The sequence below is a fragment of the Gopherus flavomarginatus genome, chromosome 2, assembly GCF_025201925.1.
Source record: "Gopherus flavomarginatus isolate rGopFla2 chromosome 2, rGopFla2.mat.asm, whole genome shotgun sequence".
NCBI lineage: Eukaryota > Metazoa > Chordata > Testudines > Testudinidae > Gopherus > Gopherus flavomarginatus.
Window position 1 is genome coordinate 64,871,314 of NC_066618.1, and position 21,755 is coordinate 64,893,068.

Genomic DNA, 21,755 nt, shown 5'->3' on the forward strand with positions numbered 1-21,755 from the left:
TTTGGTATAAAATATTTTATTTTAAAGCTATGAATACTTAAAAATATATATTTAATGTTTCTCTTCACAGAAGATTTGCTATTTCATAACATTAGAGGTCTGCTTTTCCTAGCCCACCTGAATTTTATTCGAGAGATTTACAGACAGTTCTTATTACTATCATTTTAAAAAAACCCAGCATTACAGGACGCTGCACTAACTGAGATGTTTTATTATCAGGATTCATTTAACCTATAGATTTTTAATGAAGCCAGAAAAAGCAATTATTTTCTGATGATTCAGAATTTCTTATTTCTTGAAGCATGTCTGTGGTTGACCACTTCTTCATTTGTTACCTGCAGCATGGCACCTTCCTGCCAAAGGGAAAAAAAAAAGTGTATCTGAAGAGGTTTATCATGTATGTCTATCCATATTACCTATGGGAACTTCAGCAGTTTCAAAAATTATAATCAATTCATTAGTTACAGAACACAAAAGGAACACACCTTTGGTTACTTGTATATCTGTTCTTTGGATGTGCAGCCTGTTTCAGGCAAGGAAACCAATACAAACCAATACAAAAAAATAACCTAGGGACTATATTCTACCAATTAACACATGCTGAATAGCATGATATCATGTAAAATCTTTCTGATTTCAATGAGAAGAGTCTAAGGGTGACAGAATCTGACACTAAGATTTATTAGCTGTAAGAACTAAAAAAGAGACAGTGGAAACCTCAGTATCCTAGCCAAATTCCAATTTAGGTAATAAAATTATGCAGAATGTTGTATCTAAAATTCCACCTGTAGTTACAACTGAAGACATTTTCACTTGTCCTCCTAAAGAAATACTATGCAGCGTTAACGAAGAATGGATGTCATATTCCTTACTAGAGGTAGAGAATTTTTTTCACTACTGAAATGCATCTATTACATGAACAATCTAAAGTTACTTGGGATCCTTCAGGGTGCAATGTGCTATATAAAATACTGAAGCCAGAATAGAAAGATGCAGTACATTTCACTTCCAGCTGCATAACACTACTGTACAACTGTTCTATCTTCACTGCATTTGTAACCATCAAAATCCCAAAGAAAAATAAAAAGGATGCGGAGTGTAAAGGAAGTTTTATAATTTAATTAACTTGTGACCTACCATTTTAACTACCAACACGGGGTATGGAACCCTTGCAAAAACTTTACTAACGGACACTTGCAGGTCTCATTTGTTCAACTGTAGCAGTGTACAGTAGCAGCAGTCTATGCTTGTCGATGGCTCATATCAAAGCTAGATTCCAGTAGGAAAAAAATATGTTAAGTAGCTGAAATTTAAAAAAAAACATGTCAAAATTTAATACAAGAAAAAAGATAGGATTCACAACACTCTCTTCAGTTGGTAATGGTTAACTCAATTCATTGCTATGTTAAACTACATATGATAACCACTATACTGAAAGAGACTGTCATATAGTATTAGTTTCTTGTTTTTGGAACATTAAGAAAGGAAAAGTAAATAAGATCTTACCTAAAGAAGTTTAACTGAAGCTTAGAACTATTTTGCTCTACACCCCTCAGCCTTCGTTGGCATCCTTATAAAACTACGGTAGTTAAAGCTTTGCAGAAATACAGCGCAGCTTTTTAAGACTGGCTGAACTTAGTGCCGTTTTCAAGAGTTCTCTTGTACTAGACCTGTGTCCCTGGAAGAGTACCTCGCTGGGGATATTTCCTTTCCTTGCCATTGAAGAAGCAGCATCTAAAAGATCTAAAAAGGTGTTTCTCCTTGCAGAGATATCCCTTAAGTTATCTAGATATTTTAAACCTGATAATTTACAGACAACATACTTTTTCTGACCAGCATTTAATTTTACATGTACAACAACAGCTTTGTATTATTTGTGGGACCTTATACTACCCACTCCTTGCCTTATTTTACAATATATATATATATATATATTTTTTTAAAAAAAATCTATAATTACACAGTATTTCCTTTAGAATTATTTTATTAAATCAAATGTACAACAGCTTCTTAACTCTACACACGCACTTAAATTTTTTTAAAAGGAAAACGTTATGTCTGTCTTATTACACCATGATCCTGGCTAATAGCTTTTCAAAACTTTGAGAAAAATCTTAAAAAAGGTTTCACATGTCACCTGAAACTTACAAATTTAACATTATCAAAGGAATGCTTCTACACTCTTACAAAGACCACTAGAAAGAAACAACAATTAAAAAGCTAAGAAACTGTCTCAGGCATTTTTACAGTCCTTCCTCCACAGTAAGGTAATGTTATTAAATAATCCAATCCATTCACAAAATGGCTCTCTGCATCTGCTCTGGTGTCTTCTGCCATATCACTGCATATTTATGCATGACTGAGTAAGTGTTTCCTTAACATTGTTATTTCGATAACCTGAAGCTGTTCTGTTACCTCTGGGCTCTCATCCTCTCCTATTTATACAGTGAAGCCTGTTTCAACAGAAGTAAAGAGTAAAAAATAGGTTATGAAATTATCCATCTAATGAATTTTTAAAGGAAAGATAATATGATCCTAAAAAGCTTTTACTCCTGCAGCTAAGTCTCAAGAAACACTGCAATTTTTGCGCTTATAAAGATACTTACCCATGGCAAGTTTGCAGAAGCTCAGTAACGGCTCCTCCCTCCATATCCACCACTTCCTCCACTGCCTCCTGGACCATAGTTTCCTGCATTTGTGGAACAGGAAGAGGACATTTACATCTTTATTTTTTAAATCCAGGCACATATACTGTATATTTACAAGATTATAATATTCAGTTTAATTCATGATGACAATGTGCACACCACCTTGAATATAAAGCTAACATGTAATTGTCCTCAGAGATTATCCCAAGAACTGACATGATAATCACATTTTGAAAACAAAACAAGCTTCTTGCAGCAAGAGAAATTCCAATGGTTTAAACATATAATCAAATAAGGAAATTAATGCTTCACACTCTTGGGGCCTGATCCTGCAACCTGTATTATGTGGGTACATGAGTCCACCCACATACTACACCTTGCAAAAAACTGGTCTGAAGTAAATTTCCCTGTGTGTGCTTTGCACATGTAAAGCATTACTACTTAGAAGCTGATGACCAAAAAGGAAAAAAGGCAGAAATATTATAGTGACCCTAATATGGGAGAGAGAAAGAACAAAAAGTTTAGCTGAGAGTAGGGAGTTGGTGGTAATTACTACTATAGTAAATAATTTGTTCACATCGCTCTAACTAATGCTAAGGGATGTAAAGAGGAGGCTTATTTGATAAAAAATTAACCCCCATTGCCAAAACTAACAATTGTCTGACTGATATCCCTATGACATTTACCAACATTAAAATTTGTGAGGAGCAGGGAAGAAGTGTGATATTACATCATATTTTACAAAACAGACAGACTTCACGTGCATGAACTTAGTATCCCAAAACTCTATATTGACCAGATCACTGAAGAGTTCATACCTGACCCAAGTACAATCAGCAAACAAACACACACACACACACACACACACACACCACAAAAACCTAATTGTTCCTACTTCGAGAAAACTGGTCTTCACACCAAATAGTGATATTGCGGTTTGAAATCATACTATTTTAATGCTGACAATTTATGGTTTTTTTGGGCGCATTCACAGAACCACTACCACTCTTTGCACTATTGCTTATTAGCTCTAAAATTTTGCTGGCAAGTGGGATTTATAAAAAAAAACTATGCAGCAATTCTCTACAGAGGTTAACTGGTTCGTGTCCCCTGGTCTCTACAAAAGGATCAAAAGGCTACTGAAAAGTTTGGTCCCAATTCAACCCATGACATATACAATACCTCCACCATATGGTCCCCCCATGTTCCTGCTACCACCAAAATTTCCACTCTTCATTGGACCATAGTTTGAGGGCTGTTGGTTATAGTTTCCAAAATCATTGTAGTTTCCACTTCCATAATTGCCTATATTATTGACACAAAAAGAGCTATATGTAAGAATTTCTCTGTTATTACAAACCTAACAAATCAAGACTCAAAAAAAGGGTAAGAGGAATGTCTGTCACTAAAGTCAATTATTTTTCTTCACTGACCATAGAAAATAGCATACTGGTTTTGACAACACTTATGAAGTAAAATGTTCTCAAGTCAATCTTGCTCAGGCTAATCCAAAACTAAAACAAAAACTTTCAGTTAAATGTTTTAAGCAAATGTATTACCTCCTCCATAGTTGTCATAACCACCTCCGTAGCCCCCACCCTGGTTGCCATATCCAGGTCCTCCACCACCATATCCTCCTCTTCCTCCTCCATAACCAGGACTACCTCCAAAATTGCCACCTATTATGAAATAAGTCTTTAAATAGTAACTTTACATTATAAATATCAGTTGTACTATTCCTCAGATCACAGAGCGTTCTGCTAAGACTTAAGATTTTAGTTTTCTTCAGCATCAGTCTACTGAAGGACAAAAACGCCAACAGGAAGTTTTGAAAGGCGATTTCTACAAATAGAAAATTTTAAAGCTATATACTCCCCCTTAACTGTTTAGTCTGACTGCAGTTTTTGCCTAAGGTTAAAATAGAAATGTTACCAATGCATGATATTTAGATCTAAAGAGACATGGTTTTTCTTTATATAAATCCTGAATTTTTCAGAAAGCTGATTGGTTTAGGAAAGCGCTGCTGAGTGACACTGAGCTGCAGTTAATACTAAATTTTCAAGTTTCTAAAAAGTCACTAACTTTCTTTACCAGTTCTTTTGACAGACTTTCTGCACAAAGTCATAAAAGGAACACAAAACATTAGTATAGAAAGGAAAAACTCAGTGCAAAATGTGATTTTTTACTAGGGTGAAGGCTTTGAGTGTGTGGTTCAGGAGTGGGGGGGGGAGGAAATTGTACATAAAAATGAGCCATCAGGATGAACGAATTACTTGGAGTAGTGTGGCAAAAATATTATATACTTCCAAATGAGAAACATGGATTTGAATGCAAGAAGGCCTTAGGGAAAACCACCAGACCGGCTATGCTTGCATACACTTATCAGCAAGTGCAGGTCTTTAGGTGTAGCATAATCTAGCACTCGAGTGAGATAGCCAAAAATAGGGCTGAAAAAGAGAATGAGAAAAACCTGCAGATAGAAACCAGGTTTTCAGGGGCAGGAGATGAGGGACATATGGCAAACCACACAGTTAAAGACCAAGGATTAAAACAAATCAGCAGTTATTTATTGTTCTTGAACCATATCAATATGGCTCTACTGCTTAAGATAATTAGTAACAGAAAATATAGAACCTTTTCCAAGTATGAGAAGTTACAAAAACCCACTAGCCTATACTAACCTCCTGGTCCTCCACCATATCCATTGTATCCATCACCAAATCCACGACCACTTCCATATCCATCTGTTGAAAATAAGTATTTGTTTTAGTTCATCTGTACAGGACTAGAAAAAGTTTACTTTCAATAATGAGCTGGAGTTTAAAAATATATAAAGATACTTTAAATTTTTAAAATTGAGATGACAAATTATATTAAAAACCCTCACAAAAACCAGTTTATTTTTAAACCTACAAATACAAGCAGATGCTGTGTGTATGACCCTTTCAAAAACTGGTGTCTCTCTTGCAGGAGAAACATAATACCCTAAACACAGATCATGAAATTTCAGCATTATAAACAGCTGTACTCATCTGACATAGCAATTTCAAAATCTTACAGTAGTTTCCAAACTGCAACTGATCTTCTTTAAGGATAAATAAAATCACTTTGAGGACTGGTATTTCTTGTACTTAATTTGCGCCTCCCCCCTCATCCCTTTTTAAAGAGAGGGGCCCACAGCCATTTCTAAGGGAGTATATATTAGAAAAAGTATAATGGATTTAAACTAGTTTAAGCTTTCTGTTCATTTGGATTATTTGAATGTAAAAACTTCAGACATATGCACCCTAAACCAAGAAATATGCACACGTCAGAAACAAGGCATACAACCATCACCTTAAATAATCTTCTCTTAAAGAAGAGTTGTATTTCTGAACTTGAACTGAAGATTGGCAACCAGGAAGCTACCACCTTGACAATTATCTATACCTAAAAGCCCACTTTAAAATAATTTACTCTAGCAATGTTCTATTACTTTGTATACATTCTCTAAAATGGACCATTTTTGCTTTTTTCTTTACAAAACAACTTCTGATTACTTCAGACAAGGTCACAACGCTTCTTTGTATTGTGTACTAACATCAATAACACTGACTTCATACATTTACTCTGATTAGAAATAACAAAATAGAAACTAATCACAAAAGGTTAGTTTTGTCATATTAAGAGGTTTGTTATTAGTCTTTCCTAAAAGAAGTTTTTTTTGTTGCCAATAATGCAGTCGATGGTAGTAACCTACAGAGCAAACTGAAATCCAAAACACATATGATAAGCCTGGCAGCCTTACCAGATCCTCCTCTGAAGTTGCTTCCTGGTCCCGGACCAAAGTTGCCACCACCTCCACGTGAATCCCCAAAGCCAAAGTTACCTAGGATGATTTTAGATTCCTGTTAAGTATGTACCATAGGAAAACTGAACCTAAGAGCATAAAGTGAAACTCAAATACCTCCTCTTCCACTCCTAGAACTTTGAACTTCTTGCATTTCTTGTCTAGATAAAGCTTTTCTTACTTCTGCATTATGGCCATTGATGGTGTGGTATTTCTGCACTGTAAATCAAAAAAAAATTAAGAAATTACATGCAATAAACATTGCTTCTAGAGTTTAACTCAGGAATGGCTAAATTGTCGAAGAAAATTAATTTTTCCTCCTCACATTTTTGCAATACCAATTCCAATCATCCAGAAGTCTAAGTTATAAAGATGACATGATAATTTCAGGTAGTATTATTGCATGCTCCATCAAATTTATTAATGGAAGATTCAAAACTAAGGCCTTGTTCCTACAAACGTTTATGCATGTAAGTAATCCAATTAAATTTAAATTTAAAAACTTACTCACATGCTTAAGTGTTCTCTATATCAAGTCCTTAAGTAGCAATATTGTAAGATTAAATTGTGGAATGAAGTTTACTTACATACAATTTTATCCACAGGATCATGGTCATCAAATGTAACAAAGCCAAAACCTCTCTTTTTACCAGACTGTCTATCTGTAATTATTTCAATAGTGTCAATTTTCCCATATTCCTCAAAGTAATCTCGAAGGTGGTGTTCCTCAGTATCTTCCTTAATTCCACCAACAAACAGCTTTTTCACAGTAACATGAGCACCAGGTTTTCCAGATTCCTTGAAAGAATTTAAAAAAATATTGTTTTCAAAACTACTAAGATAGTGAAGAGAATTTTGCATATGAACTCTTTATCATGATCTTAAAGACAGTCAACTTGAAATCTAATCAATTTTAAGAAGTGAGTTTATAATGTCTTTAGGTAAACCATATTATCTGGAATGCCTCTGCCTTTTTTTTTTATTTTACAATCATTTTACTATTTTTTAAAGCAACTACCTCTGGTTGCTACATGAAAAGCTCTAAACAAAGAGGAACAGACTATGCTACAGAAAGAATGAAAATGATTTATATATGAAGTGTAATCAAAGTATAAAGTTAAACATATTACATATAGATAGATAAAACTGAATTAGGAGAAATCTCACATTTACTTGCAAGAATAGCAAGTAACAAATTTTCAGGCAGAACTGTGATCTATAAACTGACTGGGTCCTTTTAATTTTAACCAACTGTATTCAAATTCCAGACAACTTCACCTAATTTGTCTGCCTATTTTTTAAGTGACAGATAACTTTAGGTGAAATCCTGGCCCCACTGAAGTCACCAGCAAAACTCCCATTGTCTTCAGTGGTGCCAGAATCTCATCCTTTATCTCTAGTCCCTAAAAGAACAGCTCCCCAAACGCTTCTTCTTTGACTAGGAAATCCAACCTGAAACAGTAGGGATTGAACAGTAGGGATCTTTGATATTTAAGACCCCACCAATAGAGCACTCACTCAACCTAAAAAGCTGAAATGGCTTCTGTCAATCAAGTCCTAAATTCAAACTGGCAGAAGTCAACCTCTGCAATGTGTACTGCTGTAAAGCTTTTAAAAATGGAAAGAAAGAAGAAAGAGGAAAAAGGCATGTGTCCATAACTATGAGCCTCTTAATTACATTAGTAAGCACTGAAATGTCTATCAGTAAGAATAAGCTAGTTTCTCACCAAATCAGAGACATTAATCTTTCATAACGTAAAGCCTCTTGGCTTTTCAGTACTTTGCTCACCTCTCTGGCTACTGCTCGTTTTGGCTCAACTACCCTTCCATCAATTGAGTGAGGTCTTGCAGCCATGGCTGCATCAACTTCAGCCATGGAGGAGAATGTTACAAAACCAAATCCTCTTGATCGTTTGCTTGCAGGATCCCTCATCACCTGCAAAAGCAAATCAGGAAGTTTTATTGTTCCCCTACTAAGTTTTCATACTACCGCTACAGCCAAGTATAAGTAAGGCCCTTAATTTTCAGTTTGACAAATTTTTACAGAAAAATTTCCCAGTTTTACGAACGCTATTAGGTTTTTAATCAATTTTCACCTAAATTTTGGACCACTCAAGTACATGAAAATATTCATTACGTTAAGAAAATGTAATACATTACATTAAGTAGATGTGTTACTAATAAAAAATGTCTAAGGGTAGGTCTACCCTATAGGGACACAGCTATAGTGCTATAGCTGTGCTACTATAATGCCTTAGTGCAGATGCTTCCTACCAAACCAAAGGATTTTTCCATCTATGTTGTTAATAGACCTCTCCAAAAAAGGGGTAGCTAGGTTGATGAAAGAATTCTTCCATTGACCTACCTGCATCTACAGTGGAGGTTAGGTCATTGTTTCACAGGGTGTCAAATTTCACACACTCTGAGCAATGTAGTTAAGTTGATCTAATTTTTAGACCTAGACCAGACCTAAATGTAAATGTGAAGCTGTCTGTTAAAGTAAGGCAATGTAGTGGAAGATTAACACGTGTGTGTGTGTGTGTGTGTGTGTGTGTTCAAGTCCTAAAAAAAAGCACGCCAGAACATCCGGCTCCACCAACCCGCTCAATGGAGACTAAACCTGCTTTTACTTTAGAGACAAACATGTGTCTCTATTTGTTCCTCCCCACACCCCCATCCTCCTATCCTGCAAAGTTAACCCAAAAACCTGAAGTTAGAGGGTAAAAATTAGTGCAAAAGACTATTTTTTTGTAATGGACATCAGATTTCTGGGAAATTTAAAACAAGATAAAAACCAAAAGTAATGGGCCGTGAGCATGCGTCTTCATATTTTTAATTTAGATTTTCTTTGCTTTATACACAAATGCAGGTGTTTGAACCCAGTTACCCATATTGATTAAATTAAGTATTTGAATTGTATAATTCTGCATTACAAAAGTGAAAACTTGGCATTACCCTCCATCATGCATATTGTTCATGAAATTGTTGACTTCAACTGCAATTTATACATAAAGCTTTTTAAAGATTTCACATGAAGCATACAGGGATCAACTAGATGCTTCCATTTGCCCTCAAAAAAATTAAAGACAGTACAGTTAAGACAAAAGAATGCTACCCTTCCCAACATACATAATACGAAATCAACTTGTGGACCTCCTGCAAAAAGACAAGGCTGAGGCAATGAGCCTCAAGTATCTGGGTTATGTAAGTACTCACCAATTTATATTTTCATTAAAAATTATAAATACATCACAACAGTAACCTACTGCTATTACAAGTACTTCAGAAAATGGAAAGCAATTTTTACGAAGTCCACATTATCAGCATAGGTTAGCACATGCAACTTACCACACAGTCTGTAAGTTTCCCCCATTGCTCATAGTAGTTCCTCAAACTTTCTTCTGTTGTTTCAAAGCTCAAGCCACCAATGAACAGTTTGCGAAACTGCTCCTTTTCTCTCTAATTCAGAGAATATAGTATTAATGTCATTTGCAATTCTCCCATAGTACTGTCTGAGAAGACAGTCTGACATTACACATGTTCACAAATGTCAATGAATACTCATTTTCAACAAAAAAAATTGTGATTTGAAGTTGTATTGTTGCCATTCATTCAATACAGACCCATAAATTATATTGTCAAGAGCTACCTTTATAATTTCTGTTTTTCAAAATTACCTTCCTTCACCTCAGAAATATATTAAAAATGAAAATTAGGTTTTAAGTAATCTTAGAACTGGAGAAGTGCCCTCTGAAACACCATCAAGTTTTCCTCCCTGCAATAGCATCTTCGTTAAAAAAAGATTATAATTGATGAGCTGTGTTCTCTTTACAGTAACTCCTCAGTTAACATAGTTATGTTCCTGAAAAATGCAACTTTAGGCAAAACGACGTTAAGCAAATCCAATTTCCCCATAAGAATTAACGTAAGTGAGGGGGTTAGGTTCCAGGGAAATTTTTTTCACCAGACGATATACATACATACACACTCTCACACGCTATAAGTTTTAAACAAACAATTTAACACTGGTACACAGTGATGATGATTGAGAAGCTTGGCTGAGGTGGAGGAGTCAGCGGGTGGGATATTTCCCAGGGAATGCCTTACTGGGAAATGATGAACTAGCAATTGGCTGAGCCCTCAAGGGTTCACTCTCTCTACAAGGCAGCAGGAATGGAGGGAGGGGAGACAGCATCGCAGACAGAAAGATTCACACACACGCAGTGTGTGTGAGAGTGAGTGAGCGTGAGAGAGTGAGGTGCATTTCCCCTTTAAGTATGCTGACCCTACTCTTAAGTACACTGCCTTGTGTATTAGATCAGCTTGTGAGACCGCTGCTGCTGTCAAAAAGCTCTCTCCATCCTAAGCCCTGTCGTGTGTGTCCCCTGCTCTGTGGAAGATGGGGTAAGTGGGGTGCAGGAGCAGGGGGACATACTGACATTAGCCCCCCTCTTCCTTCCCTCCCCCCTGCACAGCAAAGCAGGAGTCTTGGGAAGAAGTTCCAAGGCAGAGAGAGTAGGAGCAGCACAGGATCAGGCCCCAAGTGGGAAGCAGAATACTATTTCTTTCCTCATTTTATCTGAAGTACTCTTCAAAGAAACAGATACATGTCTAATTTCAACATTTGCTGTTGAGGTCTATTTTGTAATCAAAAGAGGTTTTAAAGTTGCAGCCATGCCTATCCCAGGCAAAACTTATACAAAACAAATAAAACTTAGAAAAGGAGACTACATATTCTGAACTAGCGTTTTAAACATAGGCCAACTCTTACTTGACACATACTCAGTTTAAAGAAAAAACTCACCCCACTTTTAAAAATCAGGCATACAATAAAGGAAGTGGCTATTTTAGAGTAAGATACAGGTGCTGTTTTCTAGGGAAATTATATAAAGGACACAGATTTTATGTGTTGCAGTTCTAAGCAACAGTAAGTGGTCATACAATATGTTTTTTTTTTTTTCCAAAAACTACTTACACCTACTTTTCAATAAAGATCTAGTCTTTAGAAAGGCAAATTTATCTTCTGCTAGTTAGCTGATTAAGGCTATCAGAAAACTAAGGTATGTACCAGGGGTGGCCAAACCAAGGGTACATCCACACCACCCGCCGGCTAGCAATCGATTTATCAGGGATCGATTTATCGCGTGGATCCCCGAACACGCTCCCTGTCGACTCCAGAACTCGACCAGGGCTAGAGGTGGAAGCAGAGTCAACAGGGGAGCCACAGCCATCGATTCAGAGCCATGAGGAAGGGAGGTAAGTCGATCTAAGATATGCAACTTCAGCTATGAGAGGAGCGCAGCTGAAGCTGACGCATCTTAGATTGATTCCCGCCCCCCAGTGTAGACCAGGCTCAAGGGTTGCAAGCTGCATGCATCTCTTCTGCACTAAGGGCAGCTTGCTGAGAGCTGCCTATCCTCCACCTACCAGACTAGGGCTTCAGCCTTGCAGGAAACACATGCCAAGGCTCAGGGCTTCAGTAGGAGTGGAGTTCAAGCAGGTGTGCCTGGCTCTTGAACTTCTGAAAATTATAGTATGTGACTTGGAGGGTCAGAAAGTTTGGCCACTCCAGTACATAGTACATTAAATATTGTATGACACTGAAGCAGCAATATATGAAGAATAAAAGCAAATTATCTTAAAATGGCCAACAGCTGAAGTTTATTGAATCAGGGACAATTTTCACTGTGTGTACTATGTCAAGCATGATGGTACCATGATCCTGACTGAGGTGTCAAGATGCTACCATAATACAAATAGCCAAAAGTTAGAAAGAGCTCAATTAACAGCGGAAGAGTTTATTATGAAACGGGAGAAGAATCACTACCTTGGAAAGGAAGCAGTTATTAACACAATTAGAAATTTCGAGTCAGTAAAAGTTTCCAGAGCAGTTTACACCATCAAAAAGATGGAATGAATGCCTTGTCGCATTTGTTTGCCCCAATATTGGATACTTAATTTCCCTTGCAAAATTCTGCTTACCCACTCACTTGGGTAAGTAATTTTGAAAGGCTAGATCCTTTTTCCTTTAGAATCTTCATGTTTGGCATGAAGAGACACTTACTAATGATAAATTTTGGGAATACCGACCCATTTTAGTGGGTTACTTTTCAAGTCTTCAAAAACATGTCAAAAAAAAAAAAAGCACACTGGCTTGGTCAAATTTGTTCCAATACAGAATTTGTAAAAAACTGAGGTTTTACATAAACAAAAAATTGAAGTATTTATGTATGTATTTTAAAGGAAATAACTTCAAAAAAATTCCTGCATATTTCATACCACTAACACTGGAGCATTGGACTAGGGTACAATAACCTAATAATACTGACCAGAACCAGACTATTAACAAAAGCGTAGCTGGCTAATCTGTTTCACTATTCATGTTGAGAGAAAGAAAAGTCAGTCTAACAGGTAATCAGAAACTAATACTGAGCATTTGAAAAAATACTTAAGGCACTACACAATTTTTTTTTTGCTTAGTTTTAAAAGCAGTATCCCCTTCAATTTATTTTCCAGTTAAATTTTCTCATTGAGCAATAAATGCTTCTTGATCTTGCCTAAAGACTTCCAAAGTGTGCCCCAATAGCTAAAAGAAATTAGAGAAAACACCAAACCTGCTTTTGATATAGCTGCATATCTTGCTGCCTCTCTCAGGCTCAGTTTGCAACAATGATGTAAAAAGTTACACTATTCAATTTTATCATTCTAGTTCCTTTACTGCACTGCTGCAAAGCCTGAAGAAAGCAGCAGCCACACACAGTCTTATCAAAAGCTGAGTCAGTACTAAACCATATACAGACCCCCAAAAATCCCAATTTAAAAAAACAAAAGCCACAATATTCAAGTTGCTAACAACCAAAAGAAAAGGAATGGGAACATAAAGGACCTGGATCTACCATTAGTCAATGGGAATAACTGGGCCACTGCATGGTATGAGATATTTGCATAAACATTTTATTTTTCACAAAGAACTCTCACTTCAAACTCTTAACTGGAGTGGGGGAAAGCAGAGCCAGTGTTTGGCAGAAACAGACTGCTAATGAAACTTAGATCAAATAGCTATCGTTTGGCATGTAAGCAGACTACCAAAGCAGGTATTTTTAAATTACATATAATGGCAACAGATGATCTTCAGAAAGTATTTCAAGCCATGTAAATAATTACTATAATAAGCAGCATTGTTGTAGCCGTGTTGGTCCTAGGACATCAGAGAGACAAGACGACAGAAGTTGGTCCAATAAAAGATAGTCCCTCCCCACTTGGTCTACCTACTAGACTCTAGGCTATGAAACTTCTGGTGATCTGCAGAACACTTGGTAACTAGTTTCTTGCAAGACAGCTAAAATATATATATGTAATTTTGTAATATTTTCACAACACGAGCAATATGCTACTGAGACAAGAGGCAGCAGCATGACCAGGAAAGAAAAACGGGTAGCCAAGTGAACAGCCTAATCCCCCTGTTATATTGATGTTTACACTAAGAAAGTTTGAGAACATTATATGCAAAGAACTGTTTCAGGAAGGGAAGAAGGCAGCAGCAAAAAGGCATCCTGTGACCTAAAAATAAATTAAGTTGCAGTGTTAAAGTTTTCATACTGTGACTACATGCTTCAGAATATTATTTCTGTAGCTCATCCTTGACTGAAGTTTGCCATTGGAGTCTCAACTTTTAATTACTATATGGTACATCAAAAATAGCATGTCCCAAAGTACAGTACTGACTTGTTGAAGTACTTGACCCCATGCCATGCCTTGGATGGCACATGGACTCAGTTTTGAGACTTCTAGCAGGAAGAAGGGCAGAGATTACTCTGATGACAGAAACACACTTTCCACTAGGGAGCTGTCGGCATAGCTACACTGGTCTAATGTAAAATCAAGGCCTAAGTGCCTCATATGGCAACTTAAAAGAAATCCTCCAGGTAAAATCAAATACCACCAATTAATACCGAAGTTAACATTAATTGGCATAAAATACACATGACATAAGCCATCCGATGGTTTTCCCACCTTCTATTATAATCTTGGTGAAAACTCTATTTTTGTACAAAATTATAATAAAAGAATAGGGTATAAGCGGTCTTTAGAGCTCTCCATAACGCATCTTCCCTGCACACGAATGATGGGTAAGATTTTGATGAGTAACTAGGAGTCTCCCTCATGTCGTTGGACATTGTCTTAGAGTGGGCAATCTCCAAAGAGTGGGGAAACGTGAAACCTCTATTTGAGAAGACAGCGTCTAAATACAAGAAATGTGTTTTACAGAATATCTGCAGAGGCACGGAAAGAATGGCTCTAAACTGTTGCGAACTCGAGCAGGTTAAGACCGTAATAAGCAAAAATGGCGGCCAGAGTTAGAAGAACTGGAGCTTCAGATCAGCATCCGAGAACTGCTGCCCGCCAAAAAAAATGGAGCGCCGAGGGATGAGGCCCCTACGGGGCCGGGGGGGACAGATTCCCCGGTCCCCCAACACCGCGCAACCTCTACTCAAAAGGAGCTAGTCATATTCGTATGCGACCCCACGAGTCCTCCTCAGCGTCCCCACCCAACGCGGCAGCAGGACTGGCGCCGAAAAGGCCCGAGATCATCAAGCGCCGCGCCCGCCATGTGGCGATGCCGGGAGACTGGGGCAGCCGCGAGGGGACAGAGAAGGAAAATGGTCGCTGCTTGGGAGCGCGCGCCTACTCTGGGGAGTGCGATGCCGCAGGGGAGGGGAGGGGAAAAACTCCGGCCGGCCGCCAAGGGTCGGCTACGGCAGCTCCACCAGGCCCCCGCCCTCGGACGAGGGCCCCGGCTACCCCAGCCCCAGCAGCGCCTCTCCCTCGAGCCGGAACAGAACTAGCTACCGCCCTTCTCAGCCAGACCCCCTGCTCCCAGACACCCCCCAACCCTTCCCGCCACGGAGAGGTGCTGCGCCAGGGAACTGGGCCGCTCCTCTGCATCGTTTCAAGGCGGAGTTTCATTGCCGCAGGGCCCGGCCGCCTTGCCTCGCCTCCCCTCCCCGGCCCGGGACCATTCACCCCCCTCCGCCCCCGCCATTACCATCTGTGCCTCCCCGGCCTGATCCCGGCGCTTCGCGGGGCCAGAGAGAGACCCGGTTCGCTTACTGCCCTCCATGGTCACCCCTAGGGCGCACGCGGCTCGCTAGCGCAACGGGAGCTCGGTTAAACGGTCTGTCAGGCGGCTCTAGGACTCGCCTCCGCTTGCGCTGTTGCCGCAGCGTAGACCCCCGCCTCCCTGTGCTGCGCACCAGCAAAACCGCCGCCGGCGCTTCCAGAACCTTCCTCCCCTCTAACGTCTCTGCTACGGAAAACCACCAAGTCTCGCCCACTGCGCCACCAAGCGCATCAACTAACGGGGAAAGTTCCAACTACTAGAGCTGCGCTAAAACCGTACAGTTTTACGAATAAGTCTTTCATTACGCAAATGTACTAACTACTGCGAACCAAAACGCACCTTTCGCAGCTGTACAAGCTAAATTTGCACTATTTGCGTACCATACACCTCGTGGTCTACGTAACCCTGTTTGAGAATAGGACTCAACCTTTCTAGTAATGGCTGCCTTAACTGTTACGTACTTTTAAATGCATCGTCACGCAGTGGTCTGCCCCTCGCTCCCCTTCCCACTCATAACTGTCTTCAACTGTTTTGATCTCGAGTGGAATTAAACACCCCCCGAGATGGCCCGCAGTTCTGCGGAACGCTTCTTTGTGTTTTAAAGCATAGTAAAAACTCAGTAACGGCTTTCTCCGGAAAGAGCCGAAACAGGCGTCGTCATGACCTACTCCACTTCGGCACTTATCGGAAAAAAACGAACTGCGGAGGACCGTGACCCGATCCACTTCGACAGTTTCCGGAAAGAGCCGAAATAGGAATCATCACCTAAAATGGCCTCTTCGGCAATTTCCGGCAAAAAAGTCGGAAAACCTGTCGTGTCCGAGCAGAGCCGAAGCTTCTCGGCTCGGAGTCTGCTCCCGCTTCGGGGTTTTCCCGGAAATTGCCGAAGCTGCCCGGAGACTGATCCTCGCAGCAAAAGAGAGATAATTAGCCAAAGGCCTCCTTTTCCCCACCTGTGCTGCAGGCAGGGACCAGGGGGGCAAACCCGGAGCGCGGTGAGTGCGCGCCCCTGAGATCTCCTTTGTCGGTAGGCTGGTCCCTTTGCCTCGGGCCGCCTGGGAGGAAGTGATAAGTGGCCAAATTTTGGCGCCAGCACCGAGACGCCGCCAGCTGGGCCCAAGATCGAGCGAGAAGGGCAGACCACCCGGTAGCCAGCTCCGCGCACAGCGACCCCGCAACAAAGGGTAAGTGCTGTCCCCGGCGCGCCGGGGAAATGGCGCTTCGGCGGCCCCCCTCGCCGAGCTCAGTAGGGAAATGGCCGCGCTCTCCCGCCCGCCCTCGGTAAAGAGGCCGCGTGGCCCCATCCTCCCCCTCCCCCACTAGGCAAAGGAGTGAAGCGCCCCGAGCTCTTCTGCTGCCTCCCCTCACGCTCCCGCGCGGGAGCCAACTCGCCCCGACCAGCCCCATGTTCTCCTCCCCAACCGAGCTCCCAACCTCCGGTAACAGCCCCCCCGGCCGACGCGGGGACTCTTCCCCGCCGGCTCCGCGCTCGGGCGCTGGGCCCGTCCCGGCTCGGAGCCGCGCCCAGGCAGAGGCCGGCAGTGGCCATTCGCCAGGCGGCCATAGCGCGCGCTCCTGGGCCCCGGGACTCACCCAGTCGCTCTCTCTGTCTCCGCGAGGCATCTTGCTTCGCCCAGGCGCTCGCTGAGGCCGCGTCCCCGTGTTTCAAGCTGCCCTCTCGGAGAGAAGCCCTGGCTGGCCCCCCTCTCGCTCCCGCACTGGCGACACGGCAGCAGCAGTGGCAGCGGCAGGAGGCTGCAGCTAGCGTGTAGGCGGCGTTGTGCGCTGTGCCCCGCCGCCAGCTAGCGCGCAGTTCAGCGCTCACACCCCGCAGTAGCCGCCCCAGCCTCTGCCCCCACCCCCCTCAGATGTCGCTGCTGCTCAGTGCGCGCAGGGAGCAAGGAGGAGACGGGAAACCCGAGCCACCGGGCACCATTGAAGTCTGTATCCTTCTCTCTTTCTCTCGCTTCCAATTTAACCTCGCCGTGAATTGGGCAGCGCCCCAAATCCCTTGCAGCTGGGCTCGTGTTTGGTGTAATTGCAGAAGTCCTGCCCCCCGCCCAGCGCCGCCACCGCTGCCCGCCTTTAGCAGCCACCCCAGCTGAAGGGAAGTGGCGGCATTGGGCGGGAGAAAAGGGAGCTGAGCCCTGGGATCTCTAGTGGGTGCCTTTCCCCCGAGGTAGGCGGAAGGCTCCTGGGCTTCAGCGTGGTACAATGCGGGGGGGGGGGGGGGGGAGTGGTTTGGGGCTGGGGGGCAGCTTGGGGAGATGCGGCAGCACCCAGCGCGGAGTCTCTGGGCGCGTTCACTGCACAAAGCGGAGCCAGCCGCGTGGAGGGTGTTTTTTTCCGCGGTTCGCCTTGGGGCGCAGTGGTCGTGCCTGGCGAGGGGGCAACGTGGCGCTGGGAAGGGGCCGTCGCTCGCTTTCCAGAGCGGCTGTGTGAAATGGTGGAGGGCGGCTTTGGGCAACGCACATGACTTGCTGGGGCTGGCTGTCGTGTGGCCGCAGCTGTTCCCACCCCCCACAAGGGGAAGGGCACGCAGGGCTTCCCCCTCTGTGTTGGGCTGTGGCTTGGCCCTACTCCGTGTTCGCCTAGTCCCGTTAGGACACCCAGGCCTTTTATGTGCACCCACCACAGGCCTGTCGCGCAGTCTTACCCTTCATCCCTCTACCACGGGCCTTTGTTTCCCTCCCTTCATCTCAGTGGAGACGAGATGAGATGCCCAAGCGTAGCCCTCTGCCCATCCCCCCGCCGGACTTGGTACAATACCACCTCTCTGCCTGCTAGGGGATGAGAATTGGGTGGGACTGCTGAGTCAAAGGCCTCTTCTGGCCTTTAATGAAGGTTTCCCTTTGCCTTGCTCATTTTGTAGTTTGCAGGGATGGGTGGTGAAATCTGTGCCCAGAGGTGATTAGTGTGAGAAACTGGGGGGGAAAGGGGATGAGTTTGCTTCATCCAGACCATATGTTTATATAATCTATTTAGGTTAATAAAATGTATATTTCTTAATTAAGTATTTCAGTCTTCAGTGTACAATGTGTGCAATTTGGCGGAGTTAATGTCTGCATTAGCCTTAACTCTTGCCTTCTGATCCTTAAGTTTGCAACATTACAGTTTTAACATAATCTGCAGTTTATATGTATTTCCTGCTGTGTCAGGGTTACTGGTAACTCAGTACTATATTATACTACAGATTCTTAGCTGTTGCTAATTAAAATCTAACTTTTTTGCATCTTGAAAATGCTTTTAAATATCTCTTGGTTAACTGCTAGAATCTGAACACTTTTCCCATTGGGTTTGAGGAAATGTACATCTTAATGGTTCTCCCCACCTCTCTCTGAAATATCTCTGCCGTATGCTGCTGGAAGGACATTCTTGTAACCCTTCATACACAATCAGTAGCAAGAGTGATGACTAGCATAATGGTGTGTTTGTGGGTTGACAAGGAAACTAGTAATCTACTTCTCTGGATTTAATCCACTCTTGAAATGTTATGTGCAGTGAACACATGGGGGGTTGGAACAAGGACCATGATTGTGTTGGGATGCCTTTCTCTGAGTAATGTAAACTTCCTTTTAATTGTCATGCATTTTTCTAGTAAAAGCTCTGCAAGTCTGCAATAAAAATGGCCTCCAATAAAACTACATTGGTAAGTTCATGAGCACCTAAAAATATATAAGGATTTAACCGAAGTATTTTTCTTCAAAATTATAACTTGGCATCTCCATGTAGAAGGTACATCCACATCTTTCCTCCCCAGCATTATTCTGACTAAATTCTCAGATCCAGAAAGTAAGGCTAATAGAAAGGACATTAACTTTGACTTAAATAAAACTGCCATCTTAAAAACAAAACAAAACACCTTTTTAATGGAGGCCTGTGCTCTGTTTCGGCTCTCTGTAAGTGAAAATTGTTTAATAACCTTTAACAGAAAATGCTTTGAATTTTTTAGCCTCCTTTCAGCACCCCATGTAATTCATTGTGTATTTTAAAAGGGCAAAAACATATTCATTTTAACTTCTCTCTAGCCGTTCAGGGGAAAATGATTGCAACTACAGGCACAGTACAGAATGTGATGGGGCATAGTTAATATTGCTGTTGGAACTATTACTAGTAAATAACAATTTGCTTGGATTTCATTAGAGCGGAGTTTATTACATGTCTCCCCCACCTGGACCATTGTAACAGGGCTTTGACAGATATCCAGTTACCGTTAAACTTATTGATATTAAATTTTGGGCCAAAAACCTCTGAAATTAAGGACAAATGTATGTCACAGTAGTTACTCTAATATTCATTTAACTAATGGCAATATATGTTGGTAAAAGACAGAAGTGCAGAAGCCTGGTGCTAGGTTTATTTGGTGGGAAAATAATAGGCAAGGAGATTTTTATATAGGAAAGGAGGGAAAATTGTGTGCTCTTGTGACATTTACTTACAAAAAAAAAAGCCTGCTATTAAACTTACTGGTCAGTACTAGTCACTAATTTATCCCATATCCAGACAAATTAAATACTAATATCATCTCCTGTCCCTTTACTGCCTCATTATTTTTCACTGGACTGTGACAGTGTAAGCAATAACATTGCAAACACTTTATCAAGCTACAGACCTTCCATTAGAAGTTAGTGCCCCAACTCTCTAACATACGTGAAAGTAATGTCAGGCCCAAAATGCTCAGAGAAGGGGAAAGAGAACCTATTAATGCAGTTAATATTTCTTTAGGAATTTAGTTGCACAGGTCAGGAAAATCAGTTAATGGTTCCCATAGGAACCGTGCTTCTCCCAATGTATGAAGAGGACAGTTAGTGTTTCTCTTGAAATTGTAACTTTGATGTTTCTGACTTCTGTATATCTGAACTATCTGCCACAATGCTACATTAATGTTTCACTTGTATAGAATTAAAAAGGTGAGTGATCGTACACTGAAGGTAATATGTGTGCAACTTCTTATGTGAATTTTGAATGTGGGAAAGAGAAGCAAAGTACACTTTATTTGAACATGCAACATTAAAATGTCCAGGATATGGTGTTCTCAAATATGGGACTCGGAAAAAGGAGCCAAATGGGTCTAGTGACTCTTCTTCCCATTAACAACTCCAAATACTGTGTTTCTGTTGGGTGAAGTGCATGTAGAAGCATGCATCCAAAATTTGAGCTGAATGCACGATTTTCTTCAGGCCATGCAGTCAGACATGCATAATAGAATGTAGTGAGGGGCAAAAAGAAAAGTTTGAATATCTGTCCTTGTGTACATATGAGGCATGCTTAAATCAGTAGTGTCCAATAAATTTCAAGTGTTCATGATGGTTTTTCAAGCAAACTTTTTTTTTTTTAAACAAATCTGGTATTCTTCCATGCAAGGCTTTGTACATGCCAATTTTTTAAATTGACTTAGCGGCCTAAAAAGCATTTGTACTTAAATTATGAGAATAAGAGGTGAATTAATTTTTTCGCTTTCTCAAAATAATTCACTGTGGTACTGAGTCAAAGCCCAAAGGAGAATCTTTCAGAAAGTTGTATTAATTTGAATACATATTTACTCATCAACTATAACTATAGGGTTGCTACTGTTGTGCTATGAGCATTATGTCACTTGTTCTTCACTTTTTGCGGTTTTTCCATCTCTACCTATTTCTCTGTTCTGTCCTTCACTCCTTTTTTTTCTTTCTTTTAAAGGAAGCTGCCTTCACAGTATAGCTTGACATCTTTATCTTGTTCTCTAAAATACCTGTGATTTAAGTTAGCACTGTTCAGACATTGGTGCTTTGCTCAAAATATCATCTTGGACATACAAATAAATATTTAAATAATATTGTAAATGCTTTCTCTACTTTAAATCACTCTGTCCCCCAAACAAGCACCACATTTGGTATCTTTATATGTATAAGCTCACTGTTTAGAATAGAAATCTTGAAACCTGTTTCCTTTTTTGTATTTTGCTGTATGAACGTTCAATTTGTAGGTTTCTAACCAGGAATCTGAAGTTGGTGGCACTTGGGAAGGACTAATTAGGAAAAGGAGCCTCAAGGATTATGTATCTTTTTTAAAAGAAGTACAAAAAACCTTGAAAATCTTAAATTATAGAAAGTGGAAAGAACTAACTTTGAGCCTGACCGACCTGATGATATCTCCTTTAAAAAACAGAACACCCACC

At 40.9% G+C, this 21,755-nt stretch overlaps 2 protein-coding genes across 14 annotated transcripts in view; one reads left to right on the top strand and one right to left on the bottom strand.

Annotated features, from left to right (window-relative positions):
* HNRNPA2B1 (heterogeneous nuclear ribonucleoprotein A2/B1) lies at window positions 1-17,419 on the bottom strand. 3 transcript variants are annotated; one of them, XM_050938704.1, is made up of 13 exons: window positions 17,192-17,419; window positions 9,826-9,936; window positions 8,267-8,413; window positions 7,065-7,275; window positions 6,595-6,696; window positions 6,436-6,516; window positions 5,330-5,392; window positions 4,208-4,327; window positions 3,831-3,953; window positions 2,607-2,689; window positions 1,507-2,453; window positions 1,138-1,269; window positions 1-353 (listed from the first exon to the last, which is right to left on the bottom strand). In XM_050938704.1, exons 1-10 carry the CDS (start codon window positions 17,219-17,221, stop codon window positions 2,628-2,630), a joined length of 1,050 nt encoding a protein of 349 aa, XP_050794661.1. In that variant the 5' UTR covers window positions 17,222-17,419; the 3' UTR covers window positions 1-353; window positions 1,138-1,269; window positions 1,507-2,453; window positions 2,607-2,627. The 3 variants fall into 3 exon arrangements, with proteins under 3 accessions (XP_050794661.1, XP_050794660.1, XP_050794662.1); XM_050938703.1 differs by lacking the exon at window positions 17,192-17,419 and adding an exon at window positions 15,524-15,672; XM_050938705.1 differs by lacking the exons at window positions 4,208-4,327; window positions 17,192-17,419 and adding an exon at window positions 15,524-15,672.
* CBX3 (chromobox 3) overlaps window positions 16,641-21,755 on the top strand; it is a 15,497-nt gene continuing 10,382 nt past the window's right edge. The window contains exons 1-4 of one of the 11 annotated variants that reach the window (XM_050938740.1): window positions 16,641-16,782; window positions 17,597-17,777; window positions 19,197-19,247; window positions 21,564-21,635. In XM_050938740.1, coding sequence (XP_050794697.1) covers window positions 19,224-19,247; window positions 21,564-21,635 — 96 coding nt within the window. In that variant the 5' untranslated portion in view covers window positions 16,641-16,782; window positions 17,597-17,777; window positions 19,197-19,223. Of the gene's footprint in view, window positions 16,783-17,422; window positions 17,539-17,596; window positions 17,778-19,196; window positions 19,248-21,563; window positions 21,636-21,755 lie in introns of those variants that run through there. The other 10 variants (XM_050938744.1, XM_050938738.1, XM_050938739.1 and 7 more) reach the window with 10 other exon arrangements.

Excerpts from the sequence above, each read along its gene's own strand:
- HNRNPA2B1 (XM_050938703.1), bottom strand. The coding sequence starts at position 15,598 with ATGGAGGGCAGTAAGCGAACCGGGTCTCTCTCTGGCCCCGCGAAGCGC. Across the intron at positions 9,937-15,523 it reads AGGCCGGGGAGGCACAGATG|AGAGAAAAGGAGCAGTTTCG; the intron begins GTAATGGCGGGG and ends TCTCTGAATTAG. Across the intron at positions 6,697-7,064 it reads TCCTGTGGATAAAATTGTAT|TGCAGAAATACCACACCATC; the intron begins GTAAGTAAACTT and ends TTTGATTTACAG.